General features: G+C 50.0%; 1 protein-coding gene across 1 annotated transcript; it reads left to right on the top strand.

The window, feature by feature from the left end:
- Positions 1-1,165: 1,165 nt before the first annotated feature.
- Positions 1,166-21,201, top strand: CSF1R (colony stimulating factor 1 receptor). Its single transcript, XM_086852307.1, has 21 exons — positions 1,166-1,444; positions 5,984-6,229; positions 7,014-7,298; positions 8,018-8,154; positions 8,834-8,993; positions 9,858-10,047; positions 11,051-11,166; positions 11,419-11,539; positions 12,278-12,468; positions 13,109-13,221; positions 14,626-14,752; positions 15,241-15,345; positions 15,666-15,776; positions 15,938-16,100; positions 16,635-16,735; positions 16,880-16,998; positions 17,758-17,880; positions 18,005-18,116; positions 18,426-18,525; positions 19,103-19,208; positions 19,658-21,201. The coding sequence occupies exons 1-21, from the start codon at positions 1,396-1,398 to the stop codon at positions 19,787-19,789; spliced, it is 2,907 nt and encodes a 968-aa protein (XP_086708433.1). The 5' UTR covers positions 1,166-1,395; the 3' UTR covers positions 19,790-21,201.
- The last annotated feature ends 2 nt before the right edge of the window (positions 21,202-21,203 follow it).

Consider the following 21,203-nt stretch of genomic DNA (forward strand, 5'->3'; position numbering starts at 1 on the left):
TTCCCCTCCAGGCTATGCAGGCTTTCAGGGCATTGCAGGTGCAGATCCAGCAGCCACCTCTGTGCAGATATTTTGGAACAACTCTTCTCTTTCTGCCCATGGTTTGTCGTGGTGTTCCTGTCACCTCCCTGCTGTTGGGGCTGCAGCTGGGGCAGCTGGCACAGCCCTGGCTGGACCTTCCTCCCCTGTGCTTCCTTCCCAGCACTGTCAGGAGATGGCTGTCACTTCCCACCCCAGAGCTGCTGTGAACAGCCCTGAACTTCTGCTGCAGCCTGAGGTTATCCAGAGACGGAGCAGGGTGCACCCTGTCTGACAGGATCTGCTAATCCTGCTGACTTGGCTGGCCCTGGGAGGGTTAACAAAGTGTCTGATTTATTCATTACTAACAGTGATAATTAGCTAACTGTTTAATTACCGCTTCAAGGTGCCTGCCAGGCTGTCAACTACAGAACAGCTCCAAGCAGCCTCCCCACCAACGAGGCAGGATGGCTGGGTGGGACTGGCTCCAGGGGAGGAAGGGTCTGTGCTTGAGCCCTGTGGCTGCCTGGTGGTGACAGGGTCACTCTGACCCCCAGGACAGGACAGAGCAGGGGTCCCCATGTGCCCCCCAACCCAGCCAGGAGCCAGAAGGGCTCTGCATGCTGGACTCCAACACCTCTCCCTGACAGAGGCGGTGGTAAGGCTGGCATGGGGCTTGGGGGTGATCTTGTGTGGCCAAAGGACCCCTCTCTGCACCAGGGATCACACTTTTGGTTAACACAAAATAATTTGGCATCTTCACAGGCTTTTTCCCACCTGGGAGCTGCCCCAGGCTGAATTGCCTTTGTGGGCCTGTTGTGAAGGAGCCTGCCATGTCCTGTGGGGGTCCTCAGGTCCCAAAGCCAGCAAGAACCACTGAGGTGAAACTTGTCCTCCTGCTGAAATAAAATGGAATCCACTGCCTGCAAGTGTGGGGACACTTTGTGTGCCCGCACAAAGTGAAAGTGTATAAATGTCTCTGGGGATTGGAGTGGCAGTAGCCAGAGAATATCAGGATTATCCCAAACCCCAGCAAGGTGCAGTGGCCCCTGCCAGCCCTGGGGAGTGGTCTGGGGGTGGACACCTCTCTGAGACCCCCCAACAACAGGGGAGCCCTGCAGCAGGGTGTGCACATGGCCCCACCTCTGCCATGGGGTTTGTCACTGGTGACGTGACAAAGTGAGGCCTGTTTTTTTTCTTTCCCTGTTTCAAAAACAAACAAAATAGGGAATTTGCTAACTTGTGGTCAGCTCAGAAAGGAGAAGCTCCCAACAAGGGAGTGCTGGGGACGGTGCCCACGAGAAGAGGCACCCATTGCTTGAGAGGATCCTTCAGTGGCATCGGCTCCACGCTGGGGACACCGCAGTCCCTGGGGACATGGGTCCTGCTCTCCTCCTGCTGCTCGCAGCAGCTGGCTTCTGGCATGGTAAGTACCCTGGCTCCCTAAGCCCCACGTCACTCCAGGGGAGTTTTGGGATGTGGGGAGGGTTTCCTGGGTGTCTGGTGTGAGTGCTCCATTCCTGCTCAGGTGAGGAGGGCTGATGGCCTTGGTGGGGACAGGGCTGTGCTGATGCTGGACTAACAGGCACACAGCTCCTGGAGGTGAAGGGTGAAGCTGGGCTCCCAGTCATGTGTCCCAAAAGGCTGCTATGGGCTGGCATGGTCCCTGTTTCTGGAGGCTGCTGCTGTGGGCAGGTTCGAGGATCCTTGGCGTGGGTAGGCAGAATGTGTGGCACTGCAGGGAAGAGACACCAGGCTGGGATTCAGAGCAGACTTGGCTGTAACAGCTTTCTGAAGGTCATCCAGAGCTGGCTGCAATTAGAGAGGGAGGGCAGTGGTGGAAAGAGGGTGTGTTGCTTGTCTGTGTTGGCTCTGGAGCTTGGCTGCCCTGCCAAGGTCAGAGGAGAATGGAGAGGTGCATGTACCATAGGCAGAGCCTTGGCTGTGGGGAGATAAGAGAGGGAAACTTCCCACCCTTTGGGTCTGGACAGGGTTTAAGATGAAGGAATGGTTCAGCAGCAGCTGTGTCCTGAGGCCCTTTCCAAATAACACTTTGCTCAGATGGGGAAGGAGTTGGGGATGTTTGGTCTGCAGGTGAAGGAATTGGGAAAATCAGCTGCACTGGCACCTTCCAGAGCACCTCATGCCCAGCTGGAGTGTCTGAGGATTGCTGGTTTCTGGTACTGCTGGCATACACAGCAGGGCTGTAGAGCCAGGATGTGATGGAAACAGAGCTCAGCCAGCCAAGAAGGGACAGGTGAACACACCTGCTTTTTAAGGCTGCAGAAATAACCAAGAGGTGATAACCCACCAACCTCAAAAAAGTGTCACTAAGCCTATTTTGAGGTTTACAACCAAAGAAGTGGAAACCAGCATTAGTACTCTTGCATTTTGAGGTGCTAGGCACCTCTCAGGTCCTGTGTGGCATTCACCTTAATACTCCTTTTGAGCATGCTTGGGGCCACAGTGAGACTGTGGTGTGAAGTCCTCCTTGGAAGGGGACAGCCTGTGGGGAAAGCATTTAGCATGTGGGAGGCAGCGAATCCTTCTTGGGGCACTGCAGTGCTCATGATTTCAGCCCAGGAAATTTGCATCCCTCTCACTTCAAGTGATATTTACAGCATGTTAAGCAGAATTTTCTAGGTCTGCTCTGCTGGGTACTGGGTTGTGAAGGCTGCAGGGTTTTTAATTTCTTGTGTTTTTTTAGGATAATAGGGACTGTAGGCAGGTCTAATACAGATCTGTGAGAGATCATAACAACAGCTGTCAGGATCTCTCCAGAGGTTCCTTGAGCCATGGCCAGTGCAGATCACAGCTGTGCCATCTTCATGAGGCACTGTCTGCCGTGTCAGGCTGTAGGACACACATTTGTGTGAGTACCAGCACTGCAAAGTTGCATTGTGCCAAGGTTCTATAAAGTAATAGCCTCCAGTAGTAGTCAGAGCCTGACTTCCTTCTCCAACCTCTTGGATTGCAAGTGCATCTTCTGTGAGTACCCAGGGCTGATGTAATGTGATTGTTGTGACCTGGGCTCTTGCAGAGGGAGGGTAAGGGGCTCAGATCCAGCAGAGGAAATGTTTTAAACCTGATAATCCTGCATCTGTGTTCTTGACCATCTTGAGGTGTATCCCTGGGGGGTTTGTTTTCTTATTGTGGGTAATCTAAACCTCTGAGGTAGAAGCCCTAAGCAGAGCTGTCATGAGCACTCTTTTCTCCATCCCCGGTCCCCCAGACACTGTAGATGACTCTGGGGAAGGGGTCCTCAGAAATCAAACTTTTCCCTACTATCATTGAGGGTGGGACAAAGGGAGCTCACGTCTGGTATGGGCTAGGGCCAGACCTTAGCCTAGTTACTCCCCAGGACTAACTCAAGATCCTGGTGTCTGGCTTCTATGGTAAGGATCCTGGGCACTGCTGACATACCAGCCTTCACTTCTCCTTCCTCCCCAAATGCTCAGCAGAGGAAAGCAGTGTTTTGACTGGCACAGGAGAGGCAGGGACAGAGTCTGCAGCTGTAAGGAGAGGCCATGGTTACACAACCCAAGTGTGGTAAAACCTCTGGCCAGCAGTTACTGGCAGTGCTGCGGAAGCTGCTGGAGAGCAGGAGACATCCTTGGGCTTCGTGCAAGATTGCACAGTGGTCAGCAGGGAGAGAGCCTCCCCCAGCAGCCCTGCTTCCCCATTCTGGAAAAGGACCCGCTGCTCTGACTCATCCCCAGCACACATGAAGGAGTGGGTGCTTGGTGACCTTCACCTCGCCTTGTCCTGCATTGTCTCTGTCTGGTCTGTCCTCACTCCACCTGTGTGGTGCTCATATTGTTGATGTAAGTCTCTAGTGATAGCCTGAAGGCTTTTTCCTCACTGCTCTGGAGGGCACCTACCCAGAGCCCTTTCTGGCCACAGCATCTCAGGATTACCTGTAAGCTGATGACAGCAAAGGTGCACAGTGAGAACTCCCGTTCATTTTGTTTTCTTTCCTTGTCCTCCTGCTGTGGTCAAACCAAGGACAAGTGACAACGTGGTCTTTCTCTGAACTTGTCTGAATACAGCTCTGAGTCAAAAGAGCTTGGTCCCCATGAAATGGTGCAAAAGCCCTGGGTGTGGATGGATAGCCAAACCAGAGAGTAGGTGAGGGAAAAGGATCCAGTGACCAAGAGTTAAAGCAACAGGATTATCAAGCCCCACCAGAAAGTGCAGCTTAGCAAAAAGGGAGAAATATTTTGCCTCAGATATGTGGAAAATGTAGCTTTGTAAATTATTCTGGGATATGTTTTTCTCCACTCTGGGCTCCTCCTCTTTCCACAGAAAGATAAAAGTATAAAACAAAACAAAAGAAACAAACAAAACAAACAAAAAAAACCAGCCTGGGAGATAAAATGTCAAATATTCCATGCTCCAAAGATCCTTGTCTTCTCCTTCTCCCCAGAAGGGGGGTGACTTTGAGCTAGGCCTTGTCTGAGCTTCCCCATAGCAACTGTGCCATTGACACACACCAGCAATGCTCTCCAGGGCCTTGAGTCTCATATTCTCAACCCTTGGTTGCAGTGAGGGAGCAATCAGCCCAAGATGGCAAAAATGCTGTTCCTTGGGCTCTGAGGTGTGGGCTCTGGATGGCACAGCCCTGAGCACATCTTGTAGCCCAGGGCACACAGTTGTACCTTGGCCATCGCCTTCCTCCCCAGAAGAGCTGTGAGCAGGGGTGGATGAGGATGGGGGTGTTGCAGGGACATTGTCCATGGCAGGAGGATCACAGTCTGCAGGGAAATGAACTGATAGGCTGCACAGCTCCCTTTCTGATTAGTACTATTTGAAAGAGGGTGTGTGTCCCTTTAAGATGTGAGGTTGGGTTAGTGACGGGGAAGGAAAGCAGAAGTTGGAGAATAGCCCTGGATAGGGGCTGGAAGGGGGTGCAGAGCCCCCCAAGCACAGATAGCCATTTGCAATGTGTTTCCTGTCCTCCCTGAGGGACTGGCGTGGGGTGGCTCTACCACTTCTTCCCCAACCCTGTGGAACTGATTCATTTTGCACTTCCCCCCACCCTAAATATAGGTGGAAACTCGAAGAACTCGCTGACAGGGCAGAATGGGGAAAAAATATTTCCCTCTGACACTAAGGCAGAGTAGGACCCTGGTTCCCTTTTATTCAGCCAGCAGAGCAGGCATCTTCAAAGCAGAGATGCATCAGAACTTGGGCTGGTTGTGATGCCAGTGCCCACAGGACTGGTGTGTTGTCTAAACAACTGCAGCTATGGGCTTTCATCAGCTGTTTAGCTTTTCCATGCCTCAGTTTCCTCTCCCAGATAGGAATAATAATAATGCTGTCTCATTTCATAATGTTTTACTGGTGTCTGTGAGGAGAATGCAGCGTGTGACTCCATGATACGCATGAGGAGGTTTCCTTCAAAATCCAGTACATGGCAACAAAAAGCCAATTTTCCACTTCCTAAAGGGTATGCACTGATCTGCAGGAGCCCTCCAGGTCTGTTCTAACTCATCTCAGCACCAGAGATGCAACAGAGAGCCCCATGCACCAAACTTGGTTTAAACTCCACCAAATGATGCTATGGGCTAACCCAGTTCATAGAGCAGTTCCAGCTCTGCCACAAAAGGAAAACTATTGTAAGAAGAGGCAAAAATCAGCAGGAACAATTGCCAAGCTGGCATTTGCCCTAATCAGCTCCAGATGATTGTTTTCCCTGTCCCAGTGCTCTAAATGTTGAAATGGCAGGGAAGAAGGAAATGTGGAGGGTGGTGTTTCTTCCCTGAAATTCATTCCTTGGAGTATTGAGCCATATGGATCTGGTGGGACAGGGAATGGGTGGAGTGATGTGAGCCAAAAAGACAGTCTGAATCCCAAGCTCAGCCTTTTCCTGATGCTGAGATACTCCATTCTCAGCAGTGTGAACTCCAGCAGAGAATCTTTGGGCATCATTTTTGCATTCTCACACTCTCTCTTTCCCTTGCAGGCTCAGCATCTCCAGTGATCAGCCCTGACCTCCCTGCTCTGGTTGTCAACACGGGTGATCCAGTCCTCTTGCACTGCTCAGGAGAGTCTGAAGTTGCATGGAACAGCAAAAAGAATACATTCACTAACCACACCATCAGCACGCTCAGTATTCCCGAGGCCACTTACAGGAATACAGGCACCTATACCTGTGGTTATGTCAACAGCAGTGACAAGGGCATTGCAGCCATCCACCTGTTTGTGCGAGGTAACCCTGCTTCTCTCTTCCCACACCCACTGGCAGCACAGCCTCCTTCCAGGGAGCCCCTGCACAGGTCCTTCCTGCAGTGCTGTGCTCGTGTGTGTGCTTGGGGAGCACTGCAGCTCCCCGTGGAGCCACAACCATGTGAGTCCACATAAAATGGGGCCCATGGTTAAAGCACTGGGATAAAATACAGAGCTACACCTCATGTGTATGTGGATCTCTCCTGGATCTCTCCCTCCTTCCCCTGTGGTTCCCTACTTGAAAAAACAGGGGTGTTAGTCTGTTCAGTGTTGTAATGAGCGGTGAGATTTGCAAATCAGAGAACTGTATTGCCAGTACCTCGATAAGGGAGAGAGTCACATGAATTACATCCTCACAATGTGACCTGAAGCCCAAATATTCGTTTATCCCAGAAGAAACTATGCTGTGGTAGCTCTACCACTTGACTTCGCCCCTTCCCGGTACCAGTACCAGAGGTGCTGCCCTGAACAGGGACGCTGTAGGTCACATCAGTAAAACTAGCAGCCTGGTGAAAAGTTTAGTTAGAGGTATGCATACTTTTCAGCCTCTCTTATCCGTAGACATTTGTGAGCTGCTTGCTGTGATCCCCTCAAATGCCTTAACTGGAACTGGGTTTGTCATGTGAGTGTTTGGAGGCTGAGTCAGGCAGGAGCTGAGCAGGGCTGCCCCAGCATCGAACTCCCACTGGGGAGCAGTGCTGGAGACTTGCCTTTGCTGGAATGTGTTTCTCAGCTTCAGAGCATTTTGTGACCCCTCTCCTCCGCAGATCCTGATAACGTGTGGTACTGCCCCTATTTCCGGATCCGGGGAATCGAAGGGGGGAATGTTGATTTCCCCTGTCTCATCACGGCCCCCGAGTACGGATCCAATGTGACTCTGGTAATGGGTGACTTCTCTCCTCTCCCACCTGGAACCAACTACTCCTTCAGTGCTGAGAAAGGAGTAAGACTGTACAATGTGCAAAGCAAGCATAAAGGTTTTTACCGATGCCAAGCACAGATAAATGGAAAAATAATGAATTCATCAAGAATAAAACTGGTTATGGAAGAAGGTAAAGAACTGGGGTTGTTGCTGTCCTAAGGGCCACAAATAGCTAAGCTGGCCACAGTAGCTAAGGAAAAGCTCCTTTCCAGTGGCAGGAAAGACCTTCTGAATCTGCAATTTCTAAAGGTTATCTAATGGAGGGCAAATTCCATCAGCCTCTGGCAAACTGGTTCCTTCAGATGGGTTTCCATGGGTTCAGCAGTCTTCAAATCCTTGCAGGCACAGACCAGAGAAAAGTGTGGTGAAAATTGCACCAATCTCTGCAATGTTCTGCAAGTCCTTGGGCCCCAGTGCTCCATCACCATGGCAAAAGCTTCTCCTTTCCTTTCAACCCCCAGTCCTGACTGCTGTGTCCTCCCCACAGACATGTGCTCAACAGGGAGCGGTGATCACTAGGGAAGGGGAAGGTGGGGGGTAAAGAGGCTAAAAGAGGTGGAAAGGAGGAGGTAGAGTCATAGAATAGAGTTCAGGTGAGAAGAGACCTTGAAAATCATCTAGTTCCAAGCTCACTGCCACAGGCAGGGATGCTACCTGCTAGATCAGGCTGTTCAGGCCTCCCCTAACCTGGCCTTGAACATTTCAGGATGGGGCATCCACAGCTTCTCTTGGCAACCTGTGCCAGTGCCTCACCACCCAAGGTAGCCAGGTCCTGGGGAGTCTCCAAAGCACAGGGAATCACTGGACAAGCTGACAAAGCTGGATCTTTCCCTGCTTGCCTTTGTGCAGCACTGGAGAAAGCGGTGTCAGTGATGATGGACCCTGCAGACCACGTGCGCATCGTGGGCGAACCTTTCCAAGTCACCTGCAGAGTGACTGCTCCTTCCCACAAGTATGACATCAGATGGGTGACAGCAGCACAGACAGTAAGTTGGGGTGTGGGGCCACACAGGAACCTGGGGACACAGGGTGGTAAGAACTGTCCAGACCCACAGCAAAGCCTTGTACTACCCAAACAAAGCAGCAATTCACGCTGTAGAAATTTGAATATCCTTTCTTTGGGATGACACAGGATTAAGGAAACACCTGCCTATTGTCAGAATCTTGCTGCAAGAGAGGAGAGTGTGTTGTTTCAGCTGAGTTTATTGGACAGGAGCCACAGTACCTATTAAAGCAACATTTCTCCACCCAGCCCTGCCAGGGCTTATAAAGCAGCAAACATTTTCAGGACAGAGTTCTCCAGAGAAAAGCTATGTGTGAAGAAAAGGAATACAGTTCAAAATCTCTGTGATACTGACTTCTAACTGCTAGATTAGGTTAGATGAGGTTTACTAGAAGTCCTTATTATAACTGATGCCTTTATTAAGGAGATGAAACAACACACAAGGTATGTTTGGATCACACAGTATAAGGCCAAGTTGCAGTCAGAAGGCTGACAATAGCTATAATCTAACTGCTGTGGAATATCTGCCCTGGGTCCTTGGGTCTGTTGTGGCTCTGGGTCTCCACACAGGTTGCTCTCAGTGGTGAGCTCTCCAGCCCAGAGCAGGCAAAGTGTGTTTGCTCTGCCCTTCCAATGTGTGCTGTTCCCTCTCTGCCTGACAGGTCACGAGATCTAAAAGGACTGACTTTGAAAATGGTAACTACTTCATCAATGACTCCCTGTCCATTGCAGCTGTGACCATGGAAGACAGTGGGAAGTACATCTGTGTAGCTAACAATTCAGTAGGATTCAGGAATGCCTCAACAGTGCTCCAGGTAGTAGGTGAGTACTTCTCCAAAAGGCTAATAGGGCTGAATCATGCATAGCCTTGAGCATTTGATGCTTCTGGCTCCATTATCTTCCTAAATTTGTTGTTGAGAACATAATTCTCACCTGTGCCTGAGGACTTCCATGAGAGCTATGGAGCTGCTAGGAAAGGAACTGGTGTTCCCTTTGTATCTTGAGGGGCCAGAGGATATGTTTTGGGCTCTGGATTAAAAATTGGAGTGCTCTTCTCAGTCTCTGTGCCTTTATAAACAGCTTTGAGACAACAAAAAGGGAATGGAGCAAGGTTGTAGTGGAAGATTAGGAAAGGCTGGTTAGAAGGAAGGGTGAGCCACATGAGCAGAGTGTGGATCTTTGTCTCTTCCAGCCACAGATCCACACAAGGGGATTCAGGCCTATTACACACTTGTTTGTATCTCAGGATGGAAAATTCATCCTCACAGCTCACAGGCTGATGATCCAAAGCTGCTGCATACCACAGCTCAGAAAGAAGGCTCAGTCTGAGTTATTTCCTAGTGAGAGGCCAGGATTTCAGCTAAAGGGCCTGTCTTTTATAGTCAATTAGAAGATACTGTTTTAGCCTCATCACTTCTTAGGATACAGCATGTAAAACTTCTTTCCCCATAAGGCTTCACTAAGATTTTCTAGCTCTCCTCAGGCAGTGTAATCCAAGGTGCCATGACAAATAATCAATTTAGAAGTACTCCTTTGGCAACACACCTGTGTAATGTTTCATTCCTTCCTGCAGTCTCCCAGCTGAGGCTGCTCTTTCCAATAATGATCCATTTATGGAGCTGCTATAAGGTTATTCCAGGTCTCTGGACATGCCTGCTGATGGTCATGCTCTCCTCCACCCTGCAGAGAGAGGTTACGTGCACCTGATCCCAGGGCAAGCCACCAGCCAGGAGGTTGCTCTGGGAGAGAATGTGAAGCTGCAGGTCCACATTAAGGCTTACCCAAAACTTCTCCAGTGGGCCTGGGAACACACAAATCCTTTAAAGAACTCTAAAACCACCATATTCAAGGACCAAATGATCTCTGGAAACAACTGGTACGTGCTCTTTGTCTTCTACACTGGCATGTTTCCAAGAGAGCTTTCCTTGAGACAGGCAGGCCCCATTCTACAGAAAACTTTCTGGTTTTAAAGAGGGAAGCTGTTCTGCATTTCTGTTTTCTCTTTCCAGTATTATTAGCAAACCACAGAATGATCAGATCAAGGAGGACACCACCCTTCTCTAAATTGGCAGTCTTCTATTTAGAAAGCCTTGTGGAAGTCACTATCACGTTTGTGATCTGCTTGATCAATTCTGCACTCTCCTTGCCAGGAGAAATTGCAGGAATGGATGAATAGTGCAAAAACCTTAATCCCCTTACTGGTCCTTGGACCCATCCCCTGCTCTGAGGTTGAAAGAGTGTGCACTGAGAGGCACTGAGAGCCCCATGTCAAAAGAAGTCACACACATTACGTGAATATGGTTCAACAGAGGGTATGAGTCTGCTCTTCCAAAGCCTACAGCCAACTGAGACCAAGAGGAGACTGAAAGAAAATCATTCCATTTGTTGGGGTTTTGGGCAATTCCTCTTTCATTTTCTTAGGGGAAAAAAAACAACAAAACAATCCACAAGAGGAACTGTGCCACTTGGCAAAAATTATGGCTTTAGGGTGAACTCTTTCTTGCACTGGGGGCAGAGAAATGGGCTGGAAGCAGAGGGGAGTGGGCATTAGGGAGCACAACTTCATGGAAAAACCCATTCTGCCAAAGGCAGGAGGACCAGCATCCCCTGACCCTTGAAAGACCATGACTTAGATGATAAATTATTTCTGAGCCTTCACCCACCTGTAGCCTTTCAGAAGTGCTGAAGTGCACTTGGTGGCAAAAGGTATTTCCTCTAAGGAAGATCAGTCCCTCCCCACTTCCCCCAAGAAGCAACTAGCAGGTTCCCTGATGGGCTGGGATTAGTGCTGGGAGTGTTCAGTACTTCAGAGCACAGGAAGCAGCAGCATCTCACTGAGCAAGGCCTGTGTGCTCTTCACAGTGTTTCTCTGTGAGCAGGTACAACAACACGCTCTCCCTGAACCGCCTCAAGGAAGGAGAGGGAGGGTTCTACACATTTTATGCCCTCAACAATGCGACCAATGAATCAGTTACCTTCAGTATCTCTCTGAAATGTAAGTGCCTCGCCATCCTTTCACCCTGCTTGCCCCTGGGACTGCTTCTCAGTTGGAAAAAAAGTTGGTTGGGGTGCCAAGCTGCTTCCAGCTCAGCAGCCACAGGACACACAGACCCAGCCCAAACGTGCCTGTGTGTAGCACAGGGGTTCCTTCTGGTTTATTGTTGCACACATGGAAAGGAAACAGAGCATGGGGGATGTGCTGTTCCTCTGATCACAGCATTCACTGTTTATGTGACTTCCCCAACAGCTTCTCCAAGGGTCTGCAAAATCAAGGTGCCAGTCGATGACCCCAGCACCCTTCAGTGCGTGGCCGTCGGGTACCCTGCCCCACGCATCGAGTGGTACCAGTGCCCCGTTCACTCGGGCAGGTAAGAGCTGCCCAGGGGATGGAGCAGCTCCAGGCTGTGCCCCTGCCATGCTGGTAAGAGCTGCCCAGGGGATGGAGCAGCTCCAGGCTGTGCCCCTGCCATGCTGGCATTCAGCACCACATGGGCTCCTGGGCAGGCAATACAGCAGAGCCTGTCCAGTAACAGCAACAGGGAAGTTGCTCTGCTGGAAAAAGAGGTTCTTGGGGTCTGCCTGAGAAGAGGGGGAACTTTTTATTCCTAAAGTCCTGGGCTTGAAGGGATTGCCCACCTGTGATTTATGTTCTCCCCATGTTTTTCCAAGGAGCAGATAAATCCCTTGGAGAAGTGTCCTGGTGTATGTTACTGCAGAGGTACATCCTGGCTGGCCCAGTCATCTTTTTGGGACTTCCATAGGTCTGAGGTTCTGCAGAGCATGGGTTTACTGAGCTACAGAGTCATGGGAAGCAACTGCAGTTGCCTGGGCAGGGCTGTTGTGTCTCAGGACCAGCCACACTGAAGGGAATGATGGCAGAAGACATAAAGTGCTAATTATGTGTGTAGAGCCACATAAAGGCAGTCATGGCTCTGTCTATACAGGGCTGTGGTGTTCAGAGAGAGGTCTTTAACTCAGCATAGAATTACACATCTCACAGAGCTGCAACCTAATTCCCAGTGTCTTCTCTCTAGTCTGACACAGCTCAGCTGTGAGCTGCTGTGCTGCAGAGGAGCACTCACTGTCTCCTCTTGCCATCCCCACAGGTACAGTGAGGACTACAGATTGATACAGAATGACTCCAGACCCCAGGTAGTGAATGTACTGCCCTTCCAAGAGGTGGAGGTGGAGAGCATCATCCTCTTCCAGGAGCTGGGTGACAATTTCACCTTCTGCTGCGTGGCCATTAACGGAGAAGGGAACGCCTCTGACATGTTTCACTCACTCACCATCACCAGTAAGATACAAACCATCAGTTTGGCAGAGTGGGGGAGAATCTGGGGGCTTTGAGATTACATTCTTTATGCATATCCCCACTGTCTTGCAAGAGAGCTGGAACAGATTCCATAAGCCTTTTATCCTCACAGGTGTGAGGCTTTGGAGTTTGCCAGTCCTAAGAGCCATGTGGGAATTTCTGGCTGGGTTATAGCCTGGAGCCAAAGGCTGAGCCACACCAGGAGCATCTTAAAACTGCAGGACTCAGCTCCAGGGCATGGTGAATGCAGCAGTTTCTCAGCCCATGAAAATACAGGGGCTGCATCTTTTGGTGGGGCTGTTCTTGCTGGACAGATCTTGGTCCCCAGTTAGTCTGACCTGCACCTGGTGATGTTTGGGTGGAAATAGGGGGGCATGAGGAGAACCATTGCAGCCTAGAGGTTGGCATGCAGACCTTCCCTCAGCTTCCAGCAGCTCCCAAAAGGGTGTACTGAGGGCAGTGCTGGGCTGTGTGGCATACAGAGGAAGCTAAAGTGAATATCTGGATATTCAACTGGATATCCATATCTGGATATGAAGTGAATTCTGGATATTCATGGATAATCACAGAGTTTGGATTGAAATGCGTGTTCACTCATCCTGTTTTTTTTTTCCTCTTCCAGGGAGTGTCATGGCCTTTCCAAACAAGCTCTTCAGCCCTGTTCTCTCCTCCTGCATAGGCGCATTGGTGCTGCTGCTCCTCCTACTCCTCTTCCTGCTCTACAAGTACAACCAGGTCAGATTCCCTGCTTCAGGGCAAGGGCCTGAGGCCACACAGCCTCTGCTGACATCCAGGGCAGGGACCATTCAGCTTGGAGGTACCAGGCAAGCTGCCTCCTTCACCTCCTCTGCCTCCCATCTTCCCCCTGGAGTTTCCTGCTGCAGGGCAAAGCTCATGCACCCAGCCTGGTGTGTTAATACCTCCCTGCCCTGGTCCTGAGCCCAGAGATCAGTGTGGTTATTATTTGATGTCAGACAAAAGTGCTCACTCTGTGCTGTCAGTTGCAGCTGGTTTTGCTCTGAGGTCTCCACAAATCCATGGACTGAATTAAGAGAGAAAAGAAAAAACAGTGGTTTGCAGTTTGCATTTACTTTTTATTTGACTCATGCCTTTATAAAAAAAAACCCTGTTTTTATGGAGAAACAGGATGATGTTAGAAGAAGTTGTTTCCAGGAAGACTTGGTCACTATTTTTATATAAGAACTTGCCCCATTTTCTCTGCAAGGCTCATTTCCAAAATTTGGATTCCTTCTCTGTTTTTCCACAAATGGAACCAATCAGTAGCCACCTCTGCTTCATCAGTGGGTGAAAATCTCCTGGTTTTCATCTCTCCCTTTGGCAGCCTTCCTTTGACAGCCTATCAGGGCTGAAGATTTTGCAGCAAAGTGCTGGTTGTCAGAAGATACATCAGAGCCCTCTCTCAGACAAGCACCTACAGCTTAGCAGGCAGAGCTGCCTTTGGACAGTGGTCCAGAGGCAGATGGATCAATGTGTAAGCACAGATATGAAATTAATAGCTTTTTGGAAGGGCTTGCAAGCCCAAGAGAAGCAGGACATGTCTATAAATAACATGGTTACCTATCTCAGACAAGTAAGTACCAGCCTTCTCTGCTCAAGGACTCCAGCACTGCTTCTCTGCCTTGCCTGGTTACTTCTGCCATAGCATTCTTGGAAAAGAGAAATTCTTACTTCTCTTTCTCCTTTTTTATTTTACCCCTGCAAGGGAAGTGTGGCTGGGCCAGCTCCAGTGTTCTGCTGTGCTCAGCAACCAGGGCTCCAAGGAAGGAGACACACTGGGGACATCTCCCTCCAGCTCCAGCTGGGCATGTCAGCCACTGCTCTGGTGGGACAAGCTGGATCTCCCAGCTCTGCCATCCCAAATGATGGCAACAGGCTGCTTCCAGTGGCAAGAGAGCCCCCCTCAGTCACAGGTGATGACCTGGGGGGGACTTCATAACAGCAAAGAGTCCAGGCTGTCCAGCAAAAGCCTCTCTCACTCAGTCCAGATTCAAAAGATAATTGATGGGCTGAAATCTGTACCTTCCCTCTGCACCTGCAGAGTGAGCTTGAGCCCCAGCTGGGGCTGGGAAACCCTCCCAGCTTGGGAAACAGTGAGTAACTGCAGTCTCTTCCTTACAGAAACCCAAGTACCAGGTGCGGTGGAAGATCATTGAGGCCTGTGAAGGCAATAATTACATCTTTATCGATCCCACTCAGCTGCCATACAATGAAAAATGGGAGTTTCCAAGGAACAATCTCCAGTTTGGTAAGAAGCCTTCCCTTCTGCTTGCCTGCTGGCGTGAAGCTCATCAGAGAGCAGAAATGCTTCAAGAGTCAGAGCCAAAGCTCTGGGTGATATCCAAACTGCATCCAGACATTCCAGCAGCATCCTTAACCAGGCCTTGTTGCTCTCCTCCACACAAGGTGGCAAGTGGTAGGGTGTAACCTTCCCTCCCTCCTCCTTTGCTCCAAGCAAGGCTGCAGGGGTCATGTCCCTTCTCTTGCATGTGGGGTCATTCCTGAGGGACAGACTTGGTGAGGCAAAGTTTGGAGATAGCCTCTTTCACACCATCTTTGCTCACAGCAGAGTTCCCCACAGCTGTTTGCCAGCTCCTGACTAAGGGATGTGTCATCTTGTGTGAGCCCAGCAGGAATCCCCATCCACCAGGCATCCTCCTCAAGGTTGTGTGCAGGACAGCTGATCAATTTTTCTCTATAAAATGTCTAAAAAGTACATTTTTCTTCTCTCTGCAGGAAAAACTCTTGGAGCAGGAGCCTTTGGAAAAGTGGTAGAAGCCACAGCTTTTGGGCTGGGCAAAGAAGATTCGGTGCTCAAAGTGGCTGTGAAGATGCTAAAGGGTGAGCACAGAGCAACTTGCAAGGGCTAAAATCCTCTGAGCTCCTCTGGGCAGGATGTAGCGTGTGTTCACCACATGCTGGTGCTCACAGGCTGCAACAGCTCCTTTTTAAAGCTGTTTCTGTGCCAAGTACCTGATGCTGGAATCACACTCTTGCCTTTTTTGTGGACAGAGGAAGAGTTAGAGGACACAGTTTTCACTCTAAGTGTGTCTCCTCCTTTTGTTCCATAACACTGTCAACAGCTTTTTCTCTCCTCTCCCTTAATCCGCCCCCCTTGTCCCTCCCTCCCTCCTTCACACAGTCCTTCTCTCACCTCACAGCATCAGCAGACACGGATGAGCAGGAGGCTCTCATGTCTGAGCTGAAGATCCTGAGCCACTTGGGACACCATGAGAACATTGTTAACCTGCTGGGGGCATGTACCTGTGGAGGTAGGACCCCCCAGCCCTGCTGCCCCCACAGACCCCTGGCAGGGCCCCTGAGTGTGAGCTGATGAGCTGTGTGGATTCTGCTGCCCTCCCAGGGAAAGCAAACCTCAGGACAGGTCACAATAACACCATCCCTTAATGAACCCTTTCTGCTGCTCTCCCAGGCCCAATCCTTGTCATCACCGAGTACTGTCGCTATGGAGATCTGCTGAATTTCCTGAGGAAGAAGGCTGAATCCATAATTATCCAGGATTCTGCCCTGGACACCTCTTTAGACAGTGCTGCTGATTACAAAAACATTGAGCTAGAGAAAAAATACATCCGCAGGTAGGAGCAGAGCTCGGGTGGCTGCAGGGCTGAGCAATGCAGGGCCTGGGTACTCACTGGGAGAAGTGTGAAGAGTACTGTGCTGGGGAGAGATCAAAGTCAAAGGTCTGGGGACTGGCAGGATACCAGGACATAAAACCCACTGGGTTTGCATGTGTTTAGACCTGGTGATAGTTCCGACTAGACTTTGACAGCAGTCACTGAATATCCCACAATAAATCCAGGTTTCAGCTCTGTCTGTCCTTCCACAATTCAGAAACAAAACTTTTTAGTTTCCTGCACTGTTGGGCACATGGGTTTGGTAGGAAGAAGCTCACAGCTCCCCATCAGCCAAGAGCTTTAAAAAGGGGGAACAGTACTTGGAACCCAGTAACACAGAGGGCCCAGGTCCCCTTTCTGAATCAGCTTCAAGTTTGCCTTTGCCCTTAAGTCACCTTCTGCAGGCAGGCATGTGGTTTCTCCTCTTGGAGGGTAAAAGGTACTGCTGGAGGGTTCTGACAGCCTGGCCCCCCCTCTCTTTTGCTTCTTACTCAGTGACAGTGGCTTTTCAAGCCAGGGTTTGGAAACATATGTTGAAATGAGGCCTGTGTCGTCATCATCATCTTCAGCAGCGTCAGATTCTGCGCAACTCAGGGGTGAGTCAAAGGCTCATTTCTGTGACTTCATGACTTCTTTCTTTTGGCCATCCTGTCTGGTTTAGCTTTGGGAACCACAACATGCCACAGTTTGTGTTACTCGCCAGCTTTGCAGCAAATCTAAATCTCTGCTTTGAATTTCAGGGAGAAGCTCAGAGGAAGAAGGTGAAGCCAGGGAGGATCTCCGTCCCCTCAATCTCGCTGACCTGCTACAGTTCTCCAGCCAGGTGGCCCAGGGCATGGCATTCCTGGCATCAAAGAACGTGAGTGCCAAGAGGACCACTGCCCCCAGCACACCAGGTGGGAAACACCAGTCCAGCCAAGCAGGAGCCACTGATCCTGCCTGCAGAAGGCTTGGAGGTCTTTGGATGGGGTAGCCAAGCTCAAGAAAGCTGCTGATGCTGGAAATGGGCCTCTCTGCTCTGTCTGTTGGGTTCAGACAGGCTGGGCCCTGGTGTCTGGTGTTTCCCCCAGAGCCTTTGTCTCCCATGGCCATCATGGGAGGGCAGTGTTACAGGGGGAACCTGGGCCTGTGCATCATGCTGGTCTCAACATTTTCTCTCCTGTTTTGACAAGAGGTCAGGAACTTTCTCGTGAATCTTTCTTGTTTTGGCAGCGTCCCTGCTACCCCAGGGACAAGGAACTGAAAGTGGCTGTTGAGCTGACTGCCAGAGCTGGCTCAGAGTGTCAGAGTCACCCTGTGACTGTTTCAGAGATAAGGACACAGTGTCAACAGCCTCCAGTTCTGAGCCTCCCCCTATGGAGAAGATGACAGCCCCTTAAGTGATTAAAGAACAGAGCATGAAATGTCACAGTGTCTTAACATTGCAGATGAAGTGCTTGAACAAGAGCCACAAACATGTAATTTGTATATGACATGGTGCCTCAGACAGCTCTTCAAGCAGTACATGTTTCCCTTGCCCCTACAAGAGTTGTTTTGGTGGCAGACCTAGGCTGTAGGGAATTGTTTGGGACTATTGGGGGCCAGTGGCTGGGTCTCAGTTGTGGTCTCTTCTCCCCAGTGCATCCACCGTGACTTAGCAGCCAGGAATGTGCTCATATCAGACGGACGGGTAGCCAAGATCTGTGACTTTGGCCTGGCCCGAGACATCATGAATGATTCCAATTATGTTGTGAAAGGCAATGTAAGTAACAAAAATGGGCACAAGAGAAGGTACCAGGGTAGGGGGGGCCGGAGCATGAAGGATAGACAGGGCATAACATAAGCTGCCAGTTTGTCCCAGTCTGCAGGACTCTCTGCTCTTCCAGGCCCGCCTGCCCGTGAAATGGATGGCCCCAGAGAGCATCTTTGACTGCATTTACACAGTGCAGAGTGATGTGTGGTCCTACGGCATCCTGCTCTGGGAGATCTTCTCCCTCGGTAAGAAAGAAGCGAGCTTGCAAACATCTTTTGTTTTCTGTGGCTCACTACTGCCCAATGTATCTGCAGAAAAATTTCCAAGAAAGGAGGAAGGTTGACAAAAATCTAGGTTTATCAGGGCTATAAAATGCTGCGTTATGTTTCCAGAGGGACCATTCCAAACAAAAAATCCTAGATCATTTTCTCTAGCTCAGACCTCCCTGGGTAGCACTGGCTCAGGCAATGCTCCAGGCTGCCTATTCCCACCCCTAAAGGCTGCAGTGTTGAACTCTGGTCTGAGAGCCACCTCTGCTCCTTTTCCTGTCACAGGGAAGAGCCCCTATCCTGGCATGATGGTGAACAGCAAGTTCTACAGCATGGTGAAGCAGGGATACCAGATGGCGAGGCCTGACTTTGCTCCCTTGGAAATGTGAGTGGATGCACTGAGATTCACACAGCAGCAACAGGGGGGCTGCAGCTGCCTCATGGCAACATGACAGGGACATGGCACAGGGACCTTGTCCACAGGTCTGCCTGCTGCTCCCAGGTGTCTGCCTTGAGGTTAAGGATGGATCCTACCAGGCTGCTCCTTGCTCCTGTAGGAAAACAAGGCCTGGGGCAGCCTATCCAGCATCTCCTGTTTAGGGACAGGAGGATAAGAACATTCATATTACATGTCTACATTCCTGAACTTGGTGGGGTTTTCTTCTTTTTTTAGTTAACTTCTTTTGGTTCTATGATTATGAGAAGACAAGCCTGAGTAGGCTACAGGAGGGTAATGAGTGTAAATCTGAAGTCTTGGTGGCATAAATCTTGCTGATTAGTTTGCTCCATCCACTCCAGTGCTCACCATTCCTTGGAGCACTGCACTCACCATGGGTTTTTTGGAAGACAAGGGACTGCTCAGTACTGTGTCCCTGACATATAGAGTGCTGCAGGGAAGAGCCTGGGGTTGCAGACCCTCCAGCAACACCATGCAAGCTCCCTGTCCCTGTCTGGCCCTGCAGGTACAGCATCATGCAGGCGTGCTGGAGCCTGGAGCCCACACGGAGACCCACCTTCGACCAGATCGGCTGCTTCATCCAGAAAGAGCTGGAGGTGCATAAGGAGCAGGTGAAGATCTCTGGAGAGGAGAAGGGGCAGGATGTCTTTCTCCCTACAGGAACACATTTTCTGTGATCTCCCTTAGCATTAGCTGATGGGAGCAGTGTAGTGGTGGTGGGAAGTACAGAGGCAACCAGCTGAAGGCCTGTCACCCCCCACCATGGCCAAGGAGGGCTGGACAAGGAAGCACAGCTTCTTGGCCAGGCAATCACACACTACCAGCACAGCACCCAGCCCCACTTTCCTAGAATGCTGTGCATTCTCTCAGGACTAGCTGTCCATAAAAGCACAGGCCCATGCCTGCCCTGCCTGTTAGTCAAGCCCTGTGGGCACAGCAAAGGGTGGTAATGTGGAGTGAGCACATCCCCAGCTGGTCACCTGCAAGGGAACAGGCGTCATACACAATCAAAGGGACCAAAACACACTCAGGATGCTGTGTTTCTTCCTTTTCTTTCAAGGACTACACCAACCTCCCCTCCAATGCTGAGGAAGACAGTGGTTGTGATACCTCTGGCTGCTGTGAGGAATCCTGCGAGCAAGAGGAGAGTGGGCAACCCCTTCTCAAGGGCAACAACTACCAGTTCTGTTAGGTGGCATCTTCACCCTGGGGCTGATCCTTGTCCTGGCTCCACAGAGCTCACCCTAGGACAGACACCTTCTGCTTTGGCCTTCTCTGTGCTTTCTGAAGTGTGAGTGTTACGGACTCTCACCAAAAGGAGCACAAAGGAGTCACCTTGGGGTCTCTGAAGTCTTATCTCACACATAGCACAGAGATGTTAGGATGGGAACAGGCTCCATCTCTACAAGATACACAGAGGTCCCCAGCACCTGACTCCCCATGCCCCAGAGAAGGCTGTGGGAGTTTGGGTTTTGTAGTTTTTAAAAAAATACTAGTCACAGCCAAGTAAGACATTTCCAAGTGTCACTTGCATTACTGAACCCTTGTGTTTTATAAGCACATCTTGAAATATGTCTTGGCACTGGAACTGCTCCATACAGTCTCTAGCTGGTTCTGCTCTCTTCCCTTAGTCAGTCTGACCATGGATGTTGCAGTGTGTTTAGATATAGGTAAAGCTTCTACATAGCATTAAATATGCACTAACCCCTGCACTTCCTTGTGCAATCCACCTCTCTGCAGCTGATGCTCCTGCAGGGAGTGTTTGGGTAAAGTGAGCCACAGAGCCAACCCCAGGGTTATGTGAACTTGTGCCTCACTAACAGGACAGAGGGACAGTTCTTTCTCAGGTACAACACAGCAGAAAACAGTGATCTTCCATGAGAGCACTGACCACAACCCCAATCCAGGAAAGAATGGCAGCTTAAAGAGGTCTAGAAATTATCAACTTTACACATATCCTACAGAACTTCTGAGTTACTGAGCACGTAGCAATCACTGCCTTTGTCACTATTACAGACTTGTACTAAATTTCCTAAATGTACTTTTAGTAGTACAACTGAGGTGATTTTTTTCATAAGCTAGGGCCTAATGCCCTTCAACCTATTTCTCAGCTAGCTCTTGCTCAGGGTTACTACTGCCCCAGCCACAAAGCCCTGTGTACCTACCTGAAGTAGCTAAGAAACCTTCTCAGCTTCACCTGACTTGATGGGTAAAGGATCTCTATTCTAGGTACAGGCAAACTGCAACTGACAGGGCTCAGGCAAACTACAACTGCACGTGGTCTTTGCCACACTGAGCAATTTCATTGTGGGCCATTTCTGATTCTATTAAAACTGGTTTTATGCTAACACCAAGTGATTCATTCCTCCTTACTAAATGAAAAGCTATTGTAACTCTATCTGTCAGCATTATAAAAAATAAGATGTTTAACAAAATGAGTCTCTTTAGGGCTCTAAGGACTGTTCTCAGAGAGGAACAACTCAGAGCATGAGTGATGCACTGGCCTACCCACTCACCCTGCAACTCTGTTCCTCAGTACCAGTTCTCAAAACTACTCATTCTTGTGTAACGCAAAAACTTATTAAAAGCAAGATTTTAAAGCTCTG

Source organism: Cyanistes caeruleus, chromosome 15, assembly GCF_971803275.1.
Source record: "Cyanistes caeruleus chromosome 15, bCyaCae1.hap1.1, whole genome shotgun sequence".
Classification (NCBI taxonomy): Eukaryota; Metazoa; Chordata; class Aves; order Passeriformes; family Paridae; genus Cyanistes; species Cyanistes caeruleus.

Excerpts from the sequence above, each read along its gene's own strand:
- CSF1R (XM_086852307.1), top strand. The coding sequence starts at position 1,396 with ATGGGTCCTGCTCTCCTCCTGCTGCTCGCAGCAGCTGGCTTCTGGCAT. Across the intron at positions 1,445-5,983 it reads AGCAGCTGGCTTCTGGCATG|GCTCAGCATCTCCAGTGATC; the intron begins GTAAGTACCCTG and ends TTTCCCTTGCAG. Across the intron at positions 15,777-15,937 it reads GGGGGCATGTACCTGTGGAG|GCCCAATCCTTGTCATCACC; the intron begins GTAGGACCCCCC and ends CTGCTCTCCCAG.